General features: G+C 42.6%; 2 protein-coding genes across 2 annotated transcripts in view; both read left to right on the top strand.

Annotated features, from left to right (window-relative positions):
- The first annotated feature begins 4,212 nt into the window (after window positions 1–4,212).
- On the top strand, window positions 4,213–21,512 carry LOC122927653. The gene is made up of 10 exons (XM_044279702.1): window positions 4,213–4,414; window positions 5,695–5,759; window positions 5,837–5,920; window positions 6,008–6,064; window positions 6,173–6,372; window positions 6,594–6,753; window positions 7,873–7,967; window positions 10,515–10,615; window positions 10,697–10,845; window positions 21,396–21,512. The coding sequence occupies exons 2-9, from the start codon at window positions 5,755–5,757 to the stop codon at window positions 10,775–10,777; spliced, it is 783 nt and encodes a 260-aa protein (XP_044135637.1). The 5' UTR covers window positions 4,213–4,414; window positions 5,695–5,754; the 3' UTR covers window positions 10,778–10,845; window positions 21,396–21,512.
- The window catches only part of LOC122927648, a 281,579-nt gene continuing 281,055 nt past the window's right edge, over window positions 21,447–21,970 (top strand). Inside the window, exon 1 of the mRNA XM_044279688.1 lies at window positions 21,447–21,587. The gene's annotated coding sequence lies outside the window, so the exon portion shown is untranslated. The remainder of the gene's footprint in view (window positions 21,588–21,970) is intronic.

Consider the following 21,970-nt stretch of genomic DNA (forward strand, 5'->3'; position numbering starts at 1 on the left):
TTAGGGTACTTTCACACTTGCGTTTTTCTTTTCTGGCGTTGAGTTCCGTCCTAGGGTCTCAAATCAGGAAAAGAACTGATCAGTTTTATCCCCATGCATTCTGAATGGAGAGTCCGTCCTTCAGGATGCATCAGGATTGCTCTGCTTCAGTCTTTTCAACGTTTCCGTCGCATGCATAATTTTCTTCTCCGTCTCAAAAGCCGTAGCATTTGTCGTAATGCCGTATCCGTCCTTAATTCCCATTGAATTGTATTAAGGACGGATCCGGCTTAAAATGTTCCGGGGAACGACGCAACGACTGATCCGGATATCCTGTCTGCCTCTGCGTCGGATAGAGGAGGAGCAAGTTTCGCGCCATCCTGTCTGGATCCTGCCTGCGAGGGAGTTGGGTGCACGCCAGAGAAGGTGAGTATATGTGTTTTTTTTCTTATTTTTTGACAGAAAAAAGTTATAAAAACAGCTACTATGTACTTATAGATAGGAGCTATAAGTACATAGTAGCTGTCAGTACACAGTGCATGTTCGGAGTAGTAGTCCTGTCCACTGATACTCCTAGCATCCACTATGTACTTATATAAACTGCAACCCCTATGTACTGTAGCATAGGGGTTGCAGGTAATCGAACTACACAATGCATGTTAGGAGTAGTAGTCCTGTCTACTGCTACTCCTAGCATCCACTGTGTACTTATATTAACTGCATACACCTATGTACTGTAGCATAGGGGTTTCAGGTAATACAGGTCCTTCTAAAAAAATTAGCATATTGTGATAAAGTTCATTATTTTCTGTAATGTACTGATAAACATTAGACTTTCATATATTTTAGATTCATTACACACCAACTGAAGTAGTTCAAGCCTTTTATTGTTTTAATATTGATGATTTTGGCATACAGCTCATGAAAACCCAAAATTCCTATCTAAAAAAATTAGCATATCATGAAAAGGTTCTCTAAACGAGCTATTAACCTAATCATCTGAATCAACTAATTAACTCTAAACACCTGCAAAAGATTCCTGAGGCTTTTAAAAGCTACCAGCCTGGTTCATTACTCAAAACCGCAATCATGGGTAAGACTGCCGACCTGACTTCTGTCCAGAAGGCCATCATTGACACCCTCAAACAAGAGGGTAAGACACAGAAAGACATTTCTGAACGAATAGGCTGTTCCCAGAGTGCTGTATCAAGGCACCTCAGTGGGAAGTCTGTGGGAAGGAAAAAGTGTGGCAGAAAACGCTGCACAACGAGAAGAGGTGACCGGACCCTGAGGAAGATTGTGGAGAAGGACCGATTCCAGACCTTGGGGGACCTGCGGAAGCAGTGGACTGAGTCTGGAGTAGAAACATCCACAGGCGTGTGCAGGAAATGGGCTACAGGTGCCGCATTCCCCAGGTCAAGCCACTTTTGAACCAGAAACAGCGGCAGAAGCGCCTGACCTGGGCTACAGAGAAGCAGCACTGGACTGTTGCTCAGTGGTCCAAAGTACTTTTTTCGGATGAAAGCAAATTTTGCATGTCATTCGGAAATCAGGGTGCCAGAGTCTGGAGGAAGACTGGGGAGAGGGAAATGCCAAAATGCCTGAAGTCCAGTGTCAAGTACCCACAGACAGTGATGGTCTGGGGTGCCATGTCAGCTGCTGGTGTTGGTCCACTGTGTTTTATCAAGGGCAGGGTCAATGCAACTAGCTATCAGGAGATTTTGGAGCACTTCATGCTTCCATCTGCTGAAAAGCTTTATGGAGATGAAGATTTCATTTTTCAGCACGACCTGGCACCTGCTCACAGTGCCAAAACCACTGGTAAATGGTTTACTGACCATGGTATCACTGTGCTCTATTGGCCTGCCAACTTTCCTGACCTAACCCCATAGAGAATCTGTGGGATATTGGGAAGAGAAAGTTGAGAGACGCAAAACCCAACACTCTGGATGAGCTTAAGGCCACTATCGAAGCATCCTGGGCCTCCATAACACCTCAGCAGTGCCACAGGCTGATTGCCTCCATGCCACGCCGCATTGAAGCAGTCATTTCTGCAAAAGGATTCCGGACCAAGTATTGAGTGCAGAACTGAACATAATTATTTGAAGGTTGACTTTTTTTGTATTAAAAACACTTTTCTTTTATTGGTCGGATGAAATATGCTAATTTTTTTAGATAGGAAATTTGGGTTTTCATGAGCTGTATGCCAAAATCATCAATATTAAAACAATAAAAGGCTTGAACTACTTCAGTTGGTGTGTAATGAATCTAAAATATATGCAGGGCCGGTGCAAGGATTTTTGCCAACACAAGCGAAGCTACATTTTGGCGCCCCCCCCCCCCCCATCCATGATCACATCATTACCCCCCCGCCCGGACGGCCCTGGACCCATCCATGATCACATCATTACCCCCTAATGTGTCACATTTTACCCCCCCCATGGCACATCATTCCCCCACGGCCCCCGGCCGACCCTTCCTGGCGGCCTGGCCCCATTCCCTTGTCACATACAGTGACATACTCAGAGTACAGACATTTACATTGTCCCCCCGGCCCTCCCTCCAGGCTCCATCATGTCACCGTCACACAAACTAGCGCCAGAGCAGAGGCGCTCAGGCTTAGCAGGGCATGATGTGTTTAATTTTTTTTATTACAAAACAACAATTAATATTGGGGGAGGGGGGGGGCGGTTGGGGTGTGTGACACCCCCCTTCCCCCCCAATATTAATGATTGTTGTTTTGTTATTAATTTTTTTAAACACGTCATTGATGTCGTGCTAAGCCTGAGCGCCTCTGCTCTGGCGCTAGTTTGTGTGTGCGCTAGCTAGCCTAGCGCTTTGCGCTCATCTCATCATTTTGAATTAATTTTAAATCAAATGATCATATTAATTATTATAAAATAACATTCAAAATTCAATTGGGACCTACCCTAACAAGTCCTGACCCCTGTTTAGTCCTGAAAGCCTGCCGAGTGCCAGTGTGCGTCTTCTGTCTGAAGGTCTGACTGACTCTGCTGAAGCCTGAATATATATGACTGACTGAAGAATCATGATCTGATCTAAGGGTACTTTCACACTTGCGTTGTTTGATTCCGGCAGGCAGTTCCGTTGCCTGAACTGACTGCCTGATCAGGCAAACTGTATGCAAACAGATGTCATTTTTTTCTGACTGATCAGGCATTTTTCAGACTGATCAGGATCCTGATCAGTCAGAAAAATGCCTGATCAGTCAGAAAAATGCATTGCAATACCGGATCCGTTTTTCCGGTGTCATCAGGCAAAACGGATCCGTTTTTTTTTTTTCATTTTTAAAGGTCTGCGCATGCGCAGATCGGAAGGACGGATCCGGCACTAATACATTCCTATGGAAAAAAATGCATTCAGGCAAGTCTTCAGTTTTTTTCACCGGAGATAAAACCGTAGCATGCTACGTTTTTCTCTTTTGCCCGATTAGTCAAAACGACTGAACTGAAGACATCCTGATGCAAACTGAACGGATTACTCTCCATTCAGAATGCATGGGGACATGCCTGATCAGTTCTTTTCCGGTATAGAGCCCCTGTGACGGAACTCTATGCCGGAAAAGAAAAACGCAAGTGTGAAAGTACCCTAATCTGATGATAATTCTGATTCTGATTCAATTTCTTGGCGGGCGCAGGCCATGGCTGCCGTCTGACTCTGCTGAATATATTATGTCTGAGTGACTGAATTAGATCAGAATTCGGTCACTCAGACATAATATATTCAGCAGAGTCAGACCTCAGACGGCAGCCGCGGCCCGCGCCCGCCAAGAAATTGAATCAGACTTATCAGATTAATCTGATTAGATGATCTAATCAGATTATGAAATACAACACTTTCATTGTAGCTACTATTATCTGACCTAGAAGAATTTTGCTCATTTCAATATACTGTATGGTACAGAGCAGCCTTTCAGTATAATGCAGTACATATCTATGCGCCTTGTGTATTAACAGCACATACATAGTTCCTTTCACTTGGCTAATGCTGTACTCACTGTTCATCTCTAAGCCTGTAACATCTTTCAATTTCCGCAGCTGCCTGTGTCTACTCACGCCCCCCTGTGCACTGCAGGTCAGGTGACTTGAGTTGTCAGTCACTAGTAGTGGCAGCCAGAGCGGCGCGCTGCTGAGCCAATGAATGAATATCTATCATTCATCTGTGCTCATCTAGCTCTGCCTGCCAGTGCCTAGCTAATGCTATGTTGCCCTGACTAGCACTACGAGTCCGGCCGGGCGGCCCAGCCAGCACACAGCCGCACTCGCACACTGTCCACACAGGGGGAGGGGGGCGGGGCAAGTGATATCTGTTGCCCTGAGTGAGTCCCTGTCCCTGACTACTGTCTCTAGACTAAACGAGCGCCGCGGCCGCCGGCCGGCACCCGCAGGGTGGACGCGGCAGGATCAAGTAACAAGTCAGTCAAGTTATTAAAAAAAAAAAAAAAAAAAAAAAAAAAAACATTCATCCATTCTTCCGCCCTGCGCAGGGCGCGCCCTAAGGCGACCGCTTGGTCTGCCTTATGGTAGCGCCGGCCCTGAATATATGAAAGTCTAATGTTTATCAGTACATTACAGAAAATAATGAATTTTTATCACACTATGCTAATTATTTGAGAAGGACCTGTATAATTACACAGTGCATGTTAGGAGTAGTAGTCCTGTCTACTGCTACTCCTAGCATCCACTGTGTACTTATATTAACTGCATACACCTATGTACTGTAGCATAGGGGTTGCAGGTAATATAATTACACAGTGCATGTTAGGAGTAGTAGTCCTGTCTACTGCTACTCCTAGCATCCACTGTGTACTTATATTAACTGCATACACCTATGTACTGTAGCATAGGGGTTGCAGGTAATATAACTACACAGTGCATGTTAGGAGTAGTAGTCCTGTCTACTGCTACTCCTAGCATCCACTGTGTACTTATATTAACTGCATACACCTATGTACTGTAGCATAGGGGTCGCAGGTAATATAACTACACAGTGCATGTTAGGAGAAGTAGTCCTGTCTACTGCAACTCCTAGCATCCACTGTGTACTTATATTAACTGCATACACCTATGTACTGTAGCATAGGGGTTGCAGGTAATATAACTACACAGTGCATGTTAGGAGTAGTAGTCCTGTCTACTGCTACTCCTAGCATCCACTGTGTACTTATATTAACTGCATATACCCATGTACTGTAGCATAGGGGTTGCAGGTAATATAACTACACAGTGCATGTTAGGAGTAGTAGTAGTCCTGTCTACTGCTACTCCTAGCATCCACTGTGTACTTATATTAACTGCATACACCTATGTACTGTATCATAGGGGTTGCAGGTAATATAACTACACAGTGCATGTTAGGAGTAGTAGTAGTCCTGTCTACTGCTACTCCTAGCATCCACTGTGTACTTATATTAACTGCATACACCTATGTACTGTAGCATAGGGGTTGCAGGTAATATAACTACACAGTGCATGTTAGGAGTAGTATGTTTTCATTGAACAATATGACCACCTGTCAAATTTGTTGTTTTTTTTAGACTGAGACTGACCAAAAATAAAAATATTCAGCCAGTCAACACGCTAGCCACCCATAAAAAAAGGCAGCCAGACAGCAAATTTTTAAAATGACCAGTATGTATTTTTTTCATCGGTCTGTTATTTTCTTTAAAGTTCAAATATTATTTATTTTTTATAGGCACATCTTCATCTTCCAGCGAGGCCAGGAGCTCTCCTCCATGATCACGACGCCACCAGGATGTGGTATGTAAAGTTCTTTTGCATTGAAAACTGTATATTGTGTTATTATTATAATAATTTTTATTTTTTTTGTTTATCAGTCAGACTCTATGGAGGAGAGTTGTCCCGGTCAACCCAGACCCAGAGGAACAGGGGAGGAGGAAGTTGGGGGTGGAGGAGAAACGGTTGGTTAATATTTTTTATATACTAAGTTTTATGCATTTTTTTTTATATATAATTTATATCTTTAATTATTTTTTTTTGCCATTGAGAGAGGTCATAAACGATCTTCCAGAGGACGCCGTGGAGCACGCGGCGGTCGTGGTCGTGTGAGTATTGTAAAGTTATGGTTTTTATTAAAAAGAATTTATCGAATCTTAAAATTAATTTTTATTTTAATTTTTTTTCTTCTTTTATGGTTCCCAAATCTCCACCAGAAGGCATGAGGAGGACTTTGAACAATTTTATATCGACAATGACCTCCTCATCCAGATGGTGGAGGAGCGTACACTGTTGTGGGACCACACCGACCGCTGCCATGCAGACCATCATCTAACTCGGCCCCTCTGGAACGAGATATGTGCGGCCATTCGGCCCAACTGGGATAACCTCAGAGAAAGGCAACAGGGCCAATGCCGTAAGTATAAACTTTTTAATTTGTAGAGAGCAGACATGTAAAAAAAAATTTAATCAAAAGTGGTTTACAGTCTATTTAATTTATAACCGCCACTTACATTTTTTTTTTTTTTTTTTTATATTATTTTCTTCTTGTGGCTGTCCCAATTAAATTGTAAACCAACTTTGATTAAACCACTGATTTTTATAATATACATCTTTATTTTATTTATTTCTTTATAGGGGATACAATCATGGTTCGGTGGCGCTCAATCAGGGACCGCTACAAGAAGGCCTTTAATGAGGAACTTTGGCGCCCAAGTGGGTCGGGAGGAACCTCAAGGCATGAATACCGCTATTCTGCCGCCTTGGGGTTCCTACGAAGAACCCTAGAGATGCGAAGGTAAGATATATGGTTTACATAAATAATGACTTTTCCAACTAGGTGTATGGCCCAGGCAGACTGTCATTTGGCACTTTGTCTTGGACATCCACATTGTATTTAGTGGAGTAGAGAGGAGCGATGTACGCTTCTGATTTTTCATTCGAAGTTGCTTTCCCCCAAAAAAAGCTATACTGTACATTGACACTTCCTTGAAAACTCATTTAATTCATGGCTTCTATCTATGTACATTATGTTTCAATATTTTTTGGAATGTAAGGGCCCTTTCACACCTGCGTTATAGTCTTCCGGCATAGAGTTCCGTCGTCGGGGCTCTATGCCGGAAGAATACTGATCAGGATTATCCTAATGCATTCTGAATGGACAGTCCGTCCTTCAGGATGCATCAGGATGTCTTCCATTCCGGAACGGAACGTTTTTTGGCCGCAGCAAATAGCGCAGCATGCTGCGCTTTTTGCTCCGGCCAAAAATCCGGAACACTTGCCGCAAGGCCGGATCCGGAATGAATGCCCATTGAAAGGCATTGATCCGGATCCGGCCTTAAGCTAAACGTCGTTTCGGCGCATTGCCGGATGCGACGTTTAGCTTTTTCTCAATGGTTACCATGGCTGCCGGGACGCTAAAGTCCTGGCAGCCATGGTAAACTGTAGTGGGGAGCGGGGAGCAGCATACTTACCATCCGTGCGGCTCCCGGGGCGCTCCAGAGTGACGTCAGGGCGCCCCAGGCGCATGGATGACGTGATCGCATGGATCACATGATCCATGCGCATGGGGCGCTCTGACGTCATTCTGGAGCGCCCCGGGAGCCGCACGGACTGTAAGTATGCCGCTCCCCCGCTCCCCACTACTACTATGGCAACCAGGACTTTAATAGCGTCCTGGGTGCCATAGTAACACTGAAAGCATTTTGAAGACGGATCCGTCTTCAAATGCTTTCAGTACACTTGCGTTTTTCCGGATCCGGCGTGTAATTCCGGCAAGTGGAGTACACGCCGGATCCGGACAACGCAAGTGTGAAAGAGGCCTTACTTCCTATGTAGCTTCTGAAGTTTCTTTACTCACCTCTATTCCACAGTTTCTCCCATCCCCCAAAAATGCAAATTTTTCTTTGCTTCACAGAACAGCAAGCAGCACTCTGGAGCCCGAAGTTCCTCAAGAGGCAGTCCCTGAAGAGCAAGCCACCGCGGGTCCCTCTCATCCTGCTCCTACTGCTGGTCAGGAACACCAGGTTTTCAAACCTGTTCCGGTATCAGATATTATCCCTGACTTATTACCCAGCTTTCCCGGTGTACAATATTATCACTGACTTATTACCCAGCTTTCCCGGTGAACAATATTATCACTGACTTATTACCCAGCTTTCCTGGTGTACAATATTATCACTGACTTATTACCCAGCTTTCCCGGTGTACAATATTATCACTGACTTATTACCCAGCTTTCCCGGTGAACAATATTATCACTGACTTATTACCCAGCTTTCCCGGTATCAGATATTATCACTGACTTATTACCCAGCTTTACCGGGAAAGCTGGGTAATAAGTCAGTGATAATATTGTACACCGGGAAAGCTGGGTAATAAGTCAGTGATAATATCTGATACCGAGAAAGCTGGGTAATAAGTCAGTGATAATATTGTACACCAGGAAAGCTGGGTAATAAGTCAGTGATAATATTGTTCACCGGGAAAGCTGGGTAATAAGTCAGTCATAATATCTGATACCGAGAAAGCTGGGTAATAAGTCAGTGATAATATTGTACACCAGGAAAGCTGGGTAATAAGTCAGTGATAATATTGTACACCGGGAAAGCTGGGTAATAAGTCAGTGATAATATCTGATACCGAGAAAGCTGGGTAATAAGTCAGTGATAATATTGTACACCAGGAAAGCTGGGTAATAAGTCAGTGATAATATTGTACACCGGGAAAGCTGGGTAATAAGTCAGTGATAATATCTGATACCGGGAAAGCTGGGTAATAAGTCAGTGATAATATCAGACATCGGGAAAGCTGGGTAATAAGTCAGTGAATATATCTATCTATATCTAGCACAGATCATATGGCTACTAGCTAACATGCATTTGGGCTGTAGTGATTTATTGTTTTTGCTGAACAGAATGGGTTTGTAACACAGGTTTTATGAGTAAAAGTGTATTAGAATGCAGGACAGCCACAAGTTACTCCATTAGTTCACTAGCATTGGTCAGTGGTCACTGAGTGATTCCCCAGCAGGGGGATGGGCTTTACATACTCTGCAGGCTCCATGTGGATGACTCATCCACATGAACGAGCACGCAAGGACTGAGCTCTGAGGGTGAGTCATGAGGAGGCGTGGCCTTCACTCCACTGCCTGAGAAGCAGGAAGTTATCAGGACATTTACTGCTGGTAAGATTGAAACAGCAAAGTGGGACAACCCCTTTAACAAACGGGCCAACAAACAGAAATACGGTTATTTGAAAATGAATCACCCTTTCTGCTTCAGAGCAGAAATAATCTGCAAAAGAGTCTCTCATCCGTGCAACCGCTACAGTTGACCGATGTCGACAACTTTAAATGCTTGCAATCTCGCTGTCCTCCGGTACCTGTTCCAAATTGAGTGGTTCTTTTTTAAGGAGGTAGTTGTGTAACACCACAGCAGACTTTACAACCTCGTCGACTGATTCAACCTTCATCTGAATTGGTTTAGTGAAAATCCTCCATTTTGCGACCAAAATTCCAAATGTGCATTCAACCATTCTTCGAGCCCTGGTCAACCGCTAGTTGTATGTGCGGTTTTTTTTTAAATCTAATCCACGGCTTGAATACGGTTTAATCAGATTTCCACACATTTGGAAGGCCTCATCACCAACCAATACAAACGGCATGGGTGGGACATCAGTACCTGGCAGTGGTTGAGGGAGAGGAAAATCAAAATGTCTGTTATATAGACTACGGCCCATATTAGAATTTTTTAAAACCATGGAATCGTTGGTGCGTCCATAGGCCCCTACGTCGACGGTAACAAAACGATATTGAGCATCTGCGATGGCCATTAGGATTATCGAAAAATATTTCTTGTAATTGAAAAACTCTGATCCGGTTCCTTGGGGCTTGATAATCCGAATATGTTTCCTGTCTACCGCACCTATGCAGTTGGGAAACTGACAAACGTCCAAAAATCTTTCAGCTATTTCTGTCCAATGCTGTCTAGTTGGATGTGGCATAAATTCATCATGTAGTTGTTCCCACAAAACACGGCATGTCTCCTTGACAATTATGCAGACAGTTGATATCCTAAGGCGAAATTGAAAATGGAGTGAGCTGAAACTTTCTCCACTTGCCAAAAACCTAAATTTTAAAAGAAAAAAAAAAGGGTATTACAAATTTTGCCAAACAACATAACATACAAGGTATATCAATCTGACGCAATTGTATTGCACCCCTACATATATTATGATATAATTTTTTGTAAAGTTCACCGATAAATGTTTGTTCTCCATGGTGAACAATATTCATCACAGTTCATTCTACATCTTTAATGACGAGTATGTTGATTAAAACTTTTACATACAAGATGTACAATTAAAAATAATAATGATGAGCATCAATTGGGGCCAAAATTAGGCACTTTGTACAGTGATCCCAGAAAAACTTAGCAAATTTTGCTTAAAAAAATTAGGGCTTCACACTACGAAACAGCAGCTTAAAAATTTTTTGACCGTATATTGGTACTACAGTATATGTAATAAGTATGTACTTTACCTTATGGTCAACAATAGGCATTCTGCTGGGGAAACACAGCGACGGAAAGCGACGTCTTGTCTTTGAATGTAAGGTGACAGACGTTGTAAAAGATCATCAAAACTTTCTACCGTCATCCGTAAGTAGTTAAAGAATTTTTCAAGATAATTCCTCAATTCAGGAAACAGAGTTTCAAAAACTCCCCTTCGTACTCTTGCAGAGGTTATTGGATGCACCCAATAGTGACGCTTTCTGCGCCGTCTGGCTCGAAGATGTCTTCTCCAGCGTGAAACCAGAATAAGAGCCTGAAATCCAAAACGAATATGGTCCGGCATCATCTTTGCAATCTGCAGAAGGAACTTTTGAGTGGTAAGTTACCTTTGGTTTTCTTTTATAGCCAGTTGTAGTATTTGCTTTAACAGATTGCATCTTTTATCTCTTTAATTTGAATGCCGGATCCGTCTTTCCGTTTGAAAACGGAATAGACGGATCCGCTTTTATGGTCCTCGACGGAACTACGGATCTGTTGCGTTAAAAATGTGCGGCGGTGTGCGTTTTGTCGGATCTGGTGGGCAATTCCGGCGGCGGAACTGCTTGCCAGATCAGTCTGCTGCAAAAGTACCCTTAGACTTTTGTGTACTGATCCATCACATACATTTCAGATTAACAAAACATGGAATTTAAGGCTGTAATGTAACAAAATACTAAAAAGTCAAGGGGGTGAATACTTTTGCAAGGCACTGTATATACATTACAGACCAAAAGTTTGGACACACCTTCTCATTCAAAGAGTTTTCTTTATTTTCATGACTACGAAAATTGTAGATTCACACTGAAGGCATCCAAACTATGAATTAACACATGTGGAATTATATACATAAAAAAAAATTGTGTGAAACAACTGAAAATATGTCATATTCTAGGTTCTTTAAAGTAGCCACCTTTTGCTTTGATTACTGCTTTGCACACTCTTGGCATTCTCTTGATGAGCTTCAAGAGGTAGTCACCTGAAATGGTTTTCACTTCACATGTGTGCCCTGTCAGGTTTAATAAGTGGGATTTCTTGCCTTATAAATGGGGTTGGGACCATCAGTTGCGTTGTGGAGAAGTCAGGTGGATACACAGCTGATAGTCCTACTGAATAGACTGTTAGAATTTGTATTATGGCAAGAAAAAAGCAGTTAACTAAAGAAAAACGAGTGGCCATCATTACTTTAAGAAATGAAGGTCAGTCAGCCAGAAAAATTGGGAAAACTTTGAAAGTGTCCCCAAGTGCAGTCACAAAAACCATCAAGCGCTACAACGAAACTGGCTCACATGTGGACCGCCCCAGGAAAGGAAGACCAAGAGTCACCTCTGCTGTGGCGGATAAGTTCATCCGAGTCACCAGCCTCAGAAATTGCAGGTTAACAGCAGCTCAGATTAGAGACCAGGTCAATGCCACACAGAGTTCTAGCAGCAGACACATCTCTAGAACAACTGTTAAGAGGAGACTGTGTGAATCAGGCCTTCATGGTAGAATATCTGCTAGGAAACCACTGCTAAGGACAGGCAACAAGCAGAAGAGACTTGTTTGGGCTAAAGAACACAAGGAATGGACATTAGACCAGTGGAAATCAGTGCTTTGGTCTTATGAGTCCAAATCTGATATCTTTGGTTTCAACCACCGTGTCTTTGTGTGATGCAGAAAAGGTGAACGGATGGACTCTACATGCCTGGTTCCCACCGTGAAGCATGGAGGAGGAGGTGTGATGGTGTGGGGGTGCTTTGCTGGTGATACTGTTGGGGATTTATACAAAATTGAAGGCATACTGAACCAGCATGGCTACCACAGCATCTTGCAGCGGCATGCTATTCCATCCGGTTTGCGTTTAGTTAGACCATCATTTATTTTTCAACAGGACAATGACCCCAAACACACCTCCAGGCTGTGTAAGGGCTATTTGACCATGAAGGAGAGTGATGGGGTGCTGCGCCAGATGACCTGGCCTCCACAGTCACCGGACCTGAACCCAATCGAGATGGTTTGGGGTGAGCTGGACCGCAGAGTGAAGGCAAAATGGCCAACAAGTGCTAAGCATCTCTGGGAACTCCTTCAAGACTGTTGGAAGACCATTTCAGGTGACTACCTTTTGAAGCTCATCAAGAGAATGCCAAGAGTGTGCAAAGCAGTAATCAAAGCAAAAGGTGGCTACTTTGAAGAACCTAGAATATGACATATTTTCAGTTGTTTCACACTTTTTGGTTATTTGTTAATTCATAGTTTGGATGCCTTCAGTGTGAATCTACAATTTTCATAGTCACGAAAATAAAGAAAACTCTTTGAATGAGAAGGTGTGTCCAAACTTTTGGTCTGTACTGTATATTCATAAATATTCCCCTTTAAAGCTAGGGCTACACAACGACATGTGTCGATCAACATTTTGTCTCAACAATTTTTATAATGATAGTTTATGGTGTTGCACTGTGACATGCTGCAACTGCAAAGCAACAGTCGCAGAACAATCCATTTTTTGCAACTGTCGTTTCTCAGTCACAGCATGTCACATGTCGCAGTGCAACACCATAAACTATCATTAGAAAAATTGTTGAGACAAAATGTCGCGCAACACATGTCGTCGTGTAGCCCTAGCATTAAAGGGGCATATATATATATATATAGGGCCTTTAAACTACATGAAGCACATTAATGTCACGCAACACGTGTAGCAGTGTAGTTGTGCCCTATGTGTTGTGTGACTTATTGTTGTCGTAGAGCCCTAGCCTAAAGCTGACCTACAGCAGTGAAGAAAAATGGCTGGGTTGTTATGGAAACCTTGAATAAAACTGTGTGTATGTGGAGACTAAGGTCCTGCAAGCTTCTATTGCCTGATAAGGGACATGTGGCCGTGTGTATGGCAGTTGGGATATGAAGAGAAAGAATTGCAGGCTTGTATTGGCTAATGCAGGTCATTATTTGGAAATATCTCAGGAACGGTACGTCCTAGAGAGCTGTGACCCCCACAAGATTTCTTTCTAGGTAGCAAGGGATGTGTATACCAAGTTTTGTTGAAATCGATGGTTGCGTTTTTGAGTGATCGTGGAACATACATACATACATACATATACATACACACACATACAGTATATACATCCTTCTTTATATATTTATATACACACATTGTCTTAAACACGAGGGGACACTCCTCGAACCAATAATTCCCTGGATGCAGCAGGATCTGACGTCATGTGATGTCAAAACACTGGGAACCCAGATCTTCCTGTATTCAGGGAACAGGAAGGGTTCAAAAAGTGAGTGTCCCCATGTGTTCAAGTGGATGAGGTATTTTTATTTTATTTTAACTCCTAAAAGACCCTGGTAGCCGTCTTTAATAACCATGAGACAGGTGCACTCCTGTCCATAAGGCCAATAAAAACATTCCCATTGATTTTAATGGGGTATGTATGGCTGTGAAAATGGACAAAAATAGGACATGTCCTATTTTCTGATGGATGCTATTCACTAACCCAATTGATTTAATTTGGTTGTGAAAATGCTCATGTGATGGCCATTAACCACTTCAGCCCCGCTAGGTGAAACCCCCTTCATGACCAGAGCACTTTTTACACTTCGGCACTACACTACTTTCACCGTTTATCGCTCGGTCATGCAACTTACCATACAAATGAATTTTACCTCCTTTTCTTCTCACTAATAGAGCTTTCATTTGGTGGTATTTCATTGCTGCTGGCATTTTTACTTTTTTTTGTTATTAATCAAAATGTAACGATTTTTTTGCAAAAAAATGACATTTTTCACTTTCAGCTGTAAAATTTTGCAAAAAAAATGACATCCATATATAAATTTTTCGCCAAATTTATTGTTCTACATGTCTTTGATAAAAAAAAAATGTTTGGGCAAAAAAAAAATGGTTTGGGTAAAAGTTATAGCATTTACAAACTATGGTACAAAAATGTGAATTTCCGCTTTTTGAAACAGCTCTGACTTTCTGAGCACCTGTCATGATTCCTGAGGTTCTACAATGCCCAGACAGTAGAAAAACCCCACAAATGACCCCATTTCGGAAAGTAGACACCCTAAGGTATTCGCTGATGGGCATAGTGAGTTCATAGAACTTTTTATTTTTTGTCACAAGTTAGCGGAAAATGATGATGATTTTTTTTTTTTTCTTACAAAGTCTCATATTCCACTAACTTGCGACAAAAAATAAAAAATTCTAGGAACTCACCATGCCCCTCACAGAATACCTTGGGGTGTCTTCTTTCCAAAATGGGGTCACTTGTGGGGTAGTTATACTGCCCTGGCAATTTAGGGGCCCAAATGTGTGAGAAGAACTTTGCAATCAAAATGTGTAAAAAATGACCGGTGAAATCCAAAAGGTGCACTTTGGAATTTGGGCCCCTTTGCCCACCTTGGCAGCAAAAAAGTGTGACACATCTGGTATCGCCGTACTCAGGAGAAGTTGGGAAATGTGTTTTGGGGTGTCATTTTACATATACCCATGCTGGGTGAGAAAAATATCTTGGTCAAATGCCAACTTTGTATAAAAAAATGGGAAAAGTTGTCTTTTGCCAAGATATTTCTCTCATCCAGCATGGGTATATGTAAAATGACACCCCAAAACACATTGCCCAACTTCTCCTGAGTACGTAGATACCAGATGTGTCACACTTTTTTGCTGCCAAGGTGGGCAAAGGGGCACATATTCCAAAGTGCACCTTTCGGATTTCGCAGGCCATTTTTTACACATTTTGATTGCAAAGTACTTCTCACACATATGGGCCCCTAAATTGCCAGGGCAGTATAACTACGCCACAAGTGACCCCATTTTGGAAAGAAGACACCCCAAGGTATTCCGTGAGGGGCATGGCGAGTTCCTAGAATTTTTTATTTTTTGTCGCAAGTTAGTGGAATATGAGACTTTGTAAGGAAAAAAGAAAAAAAAAGAAAAATCATCATTTTCCGCTAACTTGTGACAAAAAATAAAAAATTCTAGGAACTCGCCGTGCCCCTCACGGAATACCTTGGGGTGTCTTCTTTCCAAAATGGGGTCACTTGTGGCGTAGTTATACTGCCCTGGCAATTTAGGGGCCCAAATGTGTAAGAAGTACCTTGCAATCAAAATGTGTAAAAAATGGCCTGCGAAATCCGAAAGGTGCACTTTGGAATATGTGCCCCTTTGCCCACCTTTGCTGCAAAAAAGTGTCACACATGTGGTATCGCCGTACTCAGGAGAAGTTGGGCAATGTGTTTTGGGGGGTCATTTTACATATACCCATGCTGGGTGAGAGAAATATCTTGGCAAAAGACAACTTTTCCCATTTTTTTATACAAAGTTGGCATTTGACCAAGATATTTTTCTCACCCAGCATGGGTATATGTAAAATGACACCCCAAAACACATTCCCCAACTTCTCCTGAGTACGGCGATACCACATGTGCGACACTTTTTTTGCAGCCTAGATGCGCAAAGGGGCCCAAATTCCTTTTAGGAGGGCATTTTTAGACATTTGGATCCCAGACTTCTTATCACACTTTCGGGCCCCTAAAAAGCCAGGGCAGTATAAATACCCCACATGTGACCCCACTTTGGAAAGAAGACACCCCAAGGTATTCAATGAGGGGCATGGCGAGTTCATAGAATTTTTTATTTTTTTTTGCATAAGTTAGCGGATATTGATTTTTTTTTGTTTTTTTCTCACAAAGTCTCACTTTCCGCTAACTTAGGACAAAAATTTCAATCTTTCATGGACTCAATATGCCCCTCACGGAATACCTTGGGGTGTCTTCTTTCCGAAATGGGGTCACATGTGGGGTATTTATACTGCCCTGGCTTTTTAGGGGCCCTAAAGCGTGAGAAGAAGTCTGGAATATAAATGTCTAAAAATGTTTACGCATTTGGATTCCGTGAGGGGTATGGTGCGTCCATGTGAGATTTTATTTTTTGACACAAGTTAGTAGAATATGAGACTTTGTAAGAAAAAACAAAAACAAACAAAAAATTTCCGCTAACTTGTGCCAAAAAAAATGTCTGAATGGAGCCTTACCAGGGGGGGGTGATCAATGACAGGGGGGTGATCAATGACAGGGGGGTGATCAATGACAGGGGGGTGATCACCCATATAGACTCCCAGATCACCCCCCTGTCATTGATCACCCCCCTGTAAGGCTCCATTCAGACGTCCGTATAATTTTTATGGATCCATGGATCGGATCCGCAAAACACATGCGGACGTCTGAATGGAGCCTTACAGGGGGGTTATCAATGACAGGGGGTGATCAGGGTGATCACCCCCCTGTCACTGATCACCCCCCCTGTAAGGCTCCATTCAGACATCCGCATGATTTTTACGGATCCATGGATACATGGATCGGATCCACAAAACACATGCGGACGTCTGAATGGAGCCTTACAGGGGGGTTATCAATGACAGGGGGTGATCAGGGTGATCAGGGTGATCACCCCCCTGTCACTGATCACTCCCCCTGTAAGGCTCCATTCAGACATCCGCATGATTTTTACGGATCCATGGATAGGATCCACAAAACACATGCGGACGTCTGAATGGAGCCTTACAGGGGGGTGATCAATGACAGGGGGGTGATCAGGGAGTGTATATGGGTGATCACCCGCCTGTCATTGATCACCCCCTGTAAGGCTCCATTCAGACGTCCGTATAATTTTTATGGATCCATGGATCGGATCCGCAAAACACATGCGGACGTCTGAATGGAGCCTTACAGGGGGGTTATCAATGACAGGGGGGTGATCAGGGAGTGTATATGGGTGATCACCCGCCTGTCATTGATCACCCCCTGTAAGGCTCCATTCAGACGTCCGCATGTGTTTTGCGGATCCGATCCATGGATCCGTAAAAATCATGCAGACGTCTGAATGGAGCCTTACAGGGGGGGTGATCAGTGACAGGGCGGTGATCAATGACAGGGGGTGATCAGGGAGTGTATATGGGTGATCACCCGCCTGTCATTGATCACCCCCCTGTAAGGCTCCATTCAGATGTCCGTATGCTTTTTGCGGATCCGATCCATGTATCCGTGGATCCGTAAAAATCATATGGACGTCTGAACGGAGCCTGACAGGGGGGTGATCAATGACAGGGCGGTGATCAATGACAGGGGGGTGATCATGGGTTTATAAGGGGTTAATAAGTGACGGGGGGGGGGTGTAGTGTGGTGTTTGGTGCGACTGTACTGACCTACCTGAGTCCTCTGGTGGTCGATCCTAACAAAAGGGACCACCAGAGGACCAGGTAGGAGGTATATTAGACGCTGTTATGAAAACAGCGTCTAATATACCTGTTAGGGGTTAAAAAATTCGGATCTCCAGCCTGCCAGCGAGCGATCGCCGCTGGCAGGCTGGAGATCCACTCGCTTACCTTCCGTTCCTGTGAGCGCGCGCGCCTGTGTGCGCGCGTTCACAGGAAATCTCGCGTCTCGCGAGATGACGCGTATATGCGTCCAGGAGGAGTAAAGCAACCACCTCCCGGACGCATATCTGCGTACAGCGGTCGGGAGGTGGTTAAAGAAAACACTGTTGCAGCCGTTATTTTGTGGACTTCGAGAAAAGTGTCAATCCATGCACTAAATTTACCATCCAGCCTGAGGAACTTTGATCAATCAGATGCAACAGATTATCTGACAGATTTACTGACCAATAATTTTGTTATACACACCAACTATTAGTCTGATTGGCCAGATATTGGACAGATAATCTATTGGTGTAATACAGGTTTAAAATTAGGCCATCTATAAGATAACACCACGCAACAAAAAAACACTTTTTTCTGCTACTGGGCTACATTTGTCCTATACTAAATCGAGTTTGAGGGTTACAAATTCGAAGTCAGAATTGTTGTAACACGTCACGAAATTTTGCTATGCATAAGTATGCCTAAATGAATTAAGCACTTGGAAAGCATTGAATAATTTTGAACAGAAGTTTTACTCCAACAATTACCTGATCTACATCAAATTTTGCGTAGTGAACCGTGTATGAAAATGTAATGGAATAAGGGAACTTTAACACTAGTGTTTTTCTTTTCCGGCATAGAGTTCCGTACTAGGGGCTCTATACCGGAAAATAACTGATCAGTTTTCTGAATCTGTCTGATCAGATTCTGAATGGAGAGCATTCCGTTTAGGATGCATCAGGATGTCTTCAGTAAAAAAATTTTTCCTTTTCAATACTGCAGCATGCTACGGTTTTATCTCCGGCCAAAAAAACAGAACACTTGTCTGAATGATTTATCCAACATTTTTTCCCCACAGGAATGTATTAGTGCCGGATCCGGCATTCAAAATACTGCAACGCCGGACCCATCCTTCTAGTCTGCGCATGCGCAGACCGAAAATAGAAAAATAAAAATAAATGCCAGATCCATTTTTCTGGATGAGAACTGAAAGACGGATCCGGCATTTCAATGCAGTTGTAAGATCAGTCTGATCAGTCTTACAAATGCCATCAGTTGGCATCACTCTGCCGCAAGTGTGAAATTATCCTAACAAAATTTCAAAAAGTCTCCTTTTTCAGTTTAAAAGTCTTCAGGCATCTGCTTTTGCATTTGTGAATGGTCATATTTTCCCTTTGCAAAAACCAGCAGTAGTCCCCCATCATGTTGGGATTCCAACGGCCTTGATACCTGTTCTCCATTGTAGAAATATCTTTATGGAACCGCTCTCCATGTTAGTTACTTAGGTCAAGATGGGAATGTAAGAAATGCGCTTTCAATGACATTCGGCAGCCAAGTTGTTCATATGCTATAAGCATGTTGACTACTAATTCAGCATAGTTTGCAGCTCGTCTGTTCCCAAGGAAGTTCTGCACTACTACCACAAATGCATCCCAAGCTGCAAGACACACTCGCTTTGTCAGATTCTTGCGCTGATCATAAGTAGTGTATTTGCCACATGTGTAGCAGAAATTGTCTGGATCGTTAACACATTTGCGTTTATCCATCTTAAGTTTCAAAACTGATAGCACTATAACAGATCACTTTATCAAAATCTGTCCAGCTTGCCTTACAGCCGGGTCCACAAATATTGGGACATCGACCCAATTGTAACATTTTTGGCTCTATACACCACCACAATGGATTTAAAATGATACGAACAAGATGTGCTTTAACTGCAGACTGTCAGCTTTAATTTGAGGGCTATTTACATCCAAATCAGGTGAACGGTGTAGGAATTACATCGGTTTGCATATGTGCTTCCCACTTGTTAAGGAACCAAAAGTAATGGGACAATTGGCTTCTCAGCTGTTCCATGGCAAGGTGTGTGTTATTCCCTCATTATCCCAATTACAATGAGCAGATAAAAGGTCCAGAGTTCATTTCAAGTGTGCCATTTGCATTTGGAATCTGTTGCTGTCAACTCACTATCAGTAAAGCAAGCCATCATTAGGCTGAAAAAAACAAAACAAACCCATCAGAGAGATAGCAAAAACATTAGGCGTGGCAAAACAACTGTTTGGAACATTCTTAAAAAGAAGGAACGCACCGGTGAGCTCAGCAACACCAAAAGACCCGGAAGACCATGGAAAACAACTGTGGTGGATGACCAAATAATTATTTCCCCGGTGAAGAAAACAACAGTTGGCCAGATCAAGAACACTCTCCAAGAGGTAGGTGTATGTTTGTCAAAGTCAACAATCAAGAGAAGACTTCACCAGAGTGAATACAGAGGGTTCACCACAAGATGTAAACCTTTGGTGAGCCTCAACAGTAAGGCCAGATTAGAGTTTGCCAAACGACATCTAAAAAAAGCCTTCACAGTTCTGGAACAACATCCTATGGACAGATTAGACCAAGATCAACTTGTCTCAGAGTGATGGGAAGAGAAGAGTATAGAGAAGGAAAGGAACTGCTCATGATCCTAAGCATACCACCTCATCAGTGAAGCATGGTGGTGGTAGTGTCATGGCTTGGCATGCTATGACTGCCAATGGAACTGGTTCTCTTGTATTTATTGATAATGTGACTGCTGACAAAAGCAGCAGGATGAAATCTGAAGTGTTTCAGGCAAAATTATCTGCTTATATTCAGCCAAATGCTTCAGAACTCATTGGACACCGTGCAGATGGACAATGACTCAAAGCATACTGCAAAAGCAACCAAAGAGTTTTTTAAGATAAAGAAGTGGAATATTATGCAATGGCCAAGTCAATCACCTGACCTGAATCCGATTGAGCATGCATTTCACTTGCTGAAGACAAAACTGAAGGGAAAATGCCCCAAGAACAAGCAGGAACTGAAGACGGTTGCAGTAGAGGCCTGACAGAGCATCACCAGGGATGAAACCCAGCGTCTGGTGATGTCTATGCGTTCCAGACTTCAGGCTGTAATTGACTGTAAAGGATTTGCAACCAAGTATTAAAAAGTGAAAGTTTGATTTATGATTATTATTCTGTCCCATTACCTTTGGTTTCCTAACAAGTGGGAGGCACATATGCAAACTATTGTAATTCCTACACCGTTCACCTGATTTGGATGTAAATACCCTCAAATTAAAGCTGACAGTCTGTAGTTAAAGCACATCTTGTTCACTTCATTTCAAATCCATTGTGGTGGTGTATAGAGCCAAAAATGTTAGAATTGTGTTGATGTCCCAATATTTATCGACCTGACTGTAAATACTTACTGCTGACATCAGCCTGAGTGCGTCCGAACAGGTCTGGACATGTCCATTGGAATATCTCCAATATAATGCATTAATATTATAACTGAATAGGCTTTGCATGTATAACTTAAAATCTAGACATGTCAGGCAAATTCCAAGTTCATATTTGGAATCAGCGCGCTCATTTTAGTATATATCACTTGTTTTTCTCTCAGTAGCAAAAACATTGTTGCGCTGTGTTAAATCTGGAATCGTCAATCTTTTTATGTTTGTCCTGCAGTTCACTGAATGTATAAAGAGCTTCAGTGTCGTCTAGGATCAATTATCAGTGAGCAGCTGAAATTAGACCTGTATGGCTTATGTCTCCTCCCAGTTCACACCTACTGTACCTGCAGGTTCTCTGGTAACAATGTGTATTAGCAACCCAACGCCTGCAGCACAGACTGTACGAGCATTCAGCCAAGTAAGACAGGTAAGTATACTATTTATACTATATATCTACTGCATGTACACTGCTGGCATTGACATATTCAGGAAACGTGTGATCTGCACACTTCACTTGGCTCTCATTAGTGACCTCAAATACAGATATTGAAGTTCAGGTTTCATATATATTCTGCCACACTGTGCTTATAGAACCAATACTTAATAGGAGCATTAAGCTAGGAGCATCAATAATGCAAAGTGCTCTCTCAGTGCAAAACAAAAACAGATTGAGGAATCTTAGAAACCTAATTAATTTCAACTTTAGGGATTTTACCATTTGCTCAGATTCAATGATATTTCTCTTGGGAATAGTTCAACTAATTCTTTGCAATTTGGAGAAACACTTAAAATACAACAAAAAACAAGAGC

Source organism: Bufo gargarizans, chromosome 1 (genome assembly GCF_014858855.1).
Source record: "Bufo gargarizans isolate SCDJY-AF-19 chromosome 1, ASM1485885v1, whole genome shotgun sequence".
NCBI classification, from domain to species: Eukaryota; Metazoa; Chordata; class Amphibia; order Anura; family Bufonidae; genus Bufo; species Bufo gargarizans.

What these genes read in the sequence shown, in the direction of transcription:
- LOC122927653 (XM_044279702.1), top strand. An exon ending in CACGCGGCGGTCGTGGTCGT is followed by an intron (nt 6,065 to 6,172) that starts GTGAGTATTGTA and finishes AATCTCCACCAG; the next exon opens with AAGGCATGAGGAGGACTTTG. An exon ending in AAAACTTTCTACCGTCATCC is followed by an intron (nt 10,616 to 10,696) that starts GTAAGTAGTTAA and finishes GTACTCTTGCAG; the next exon opens with AGGTTATTGGATGCACCCAA.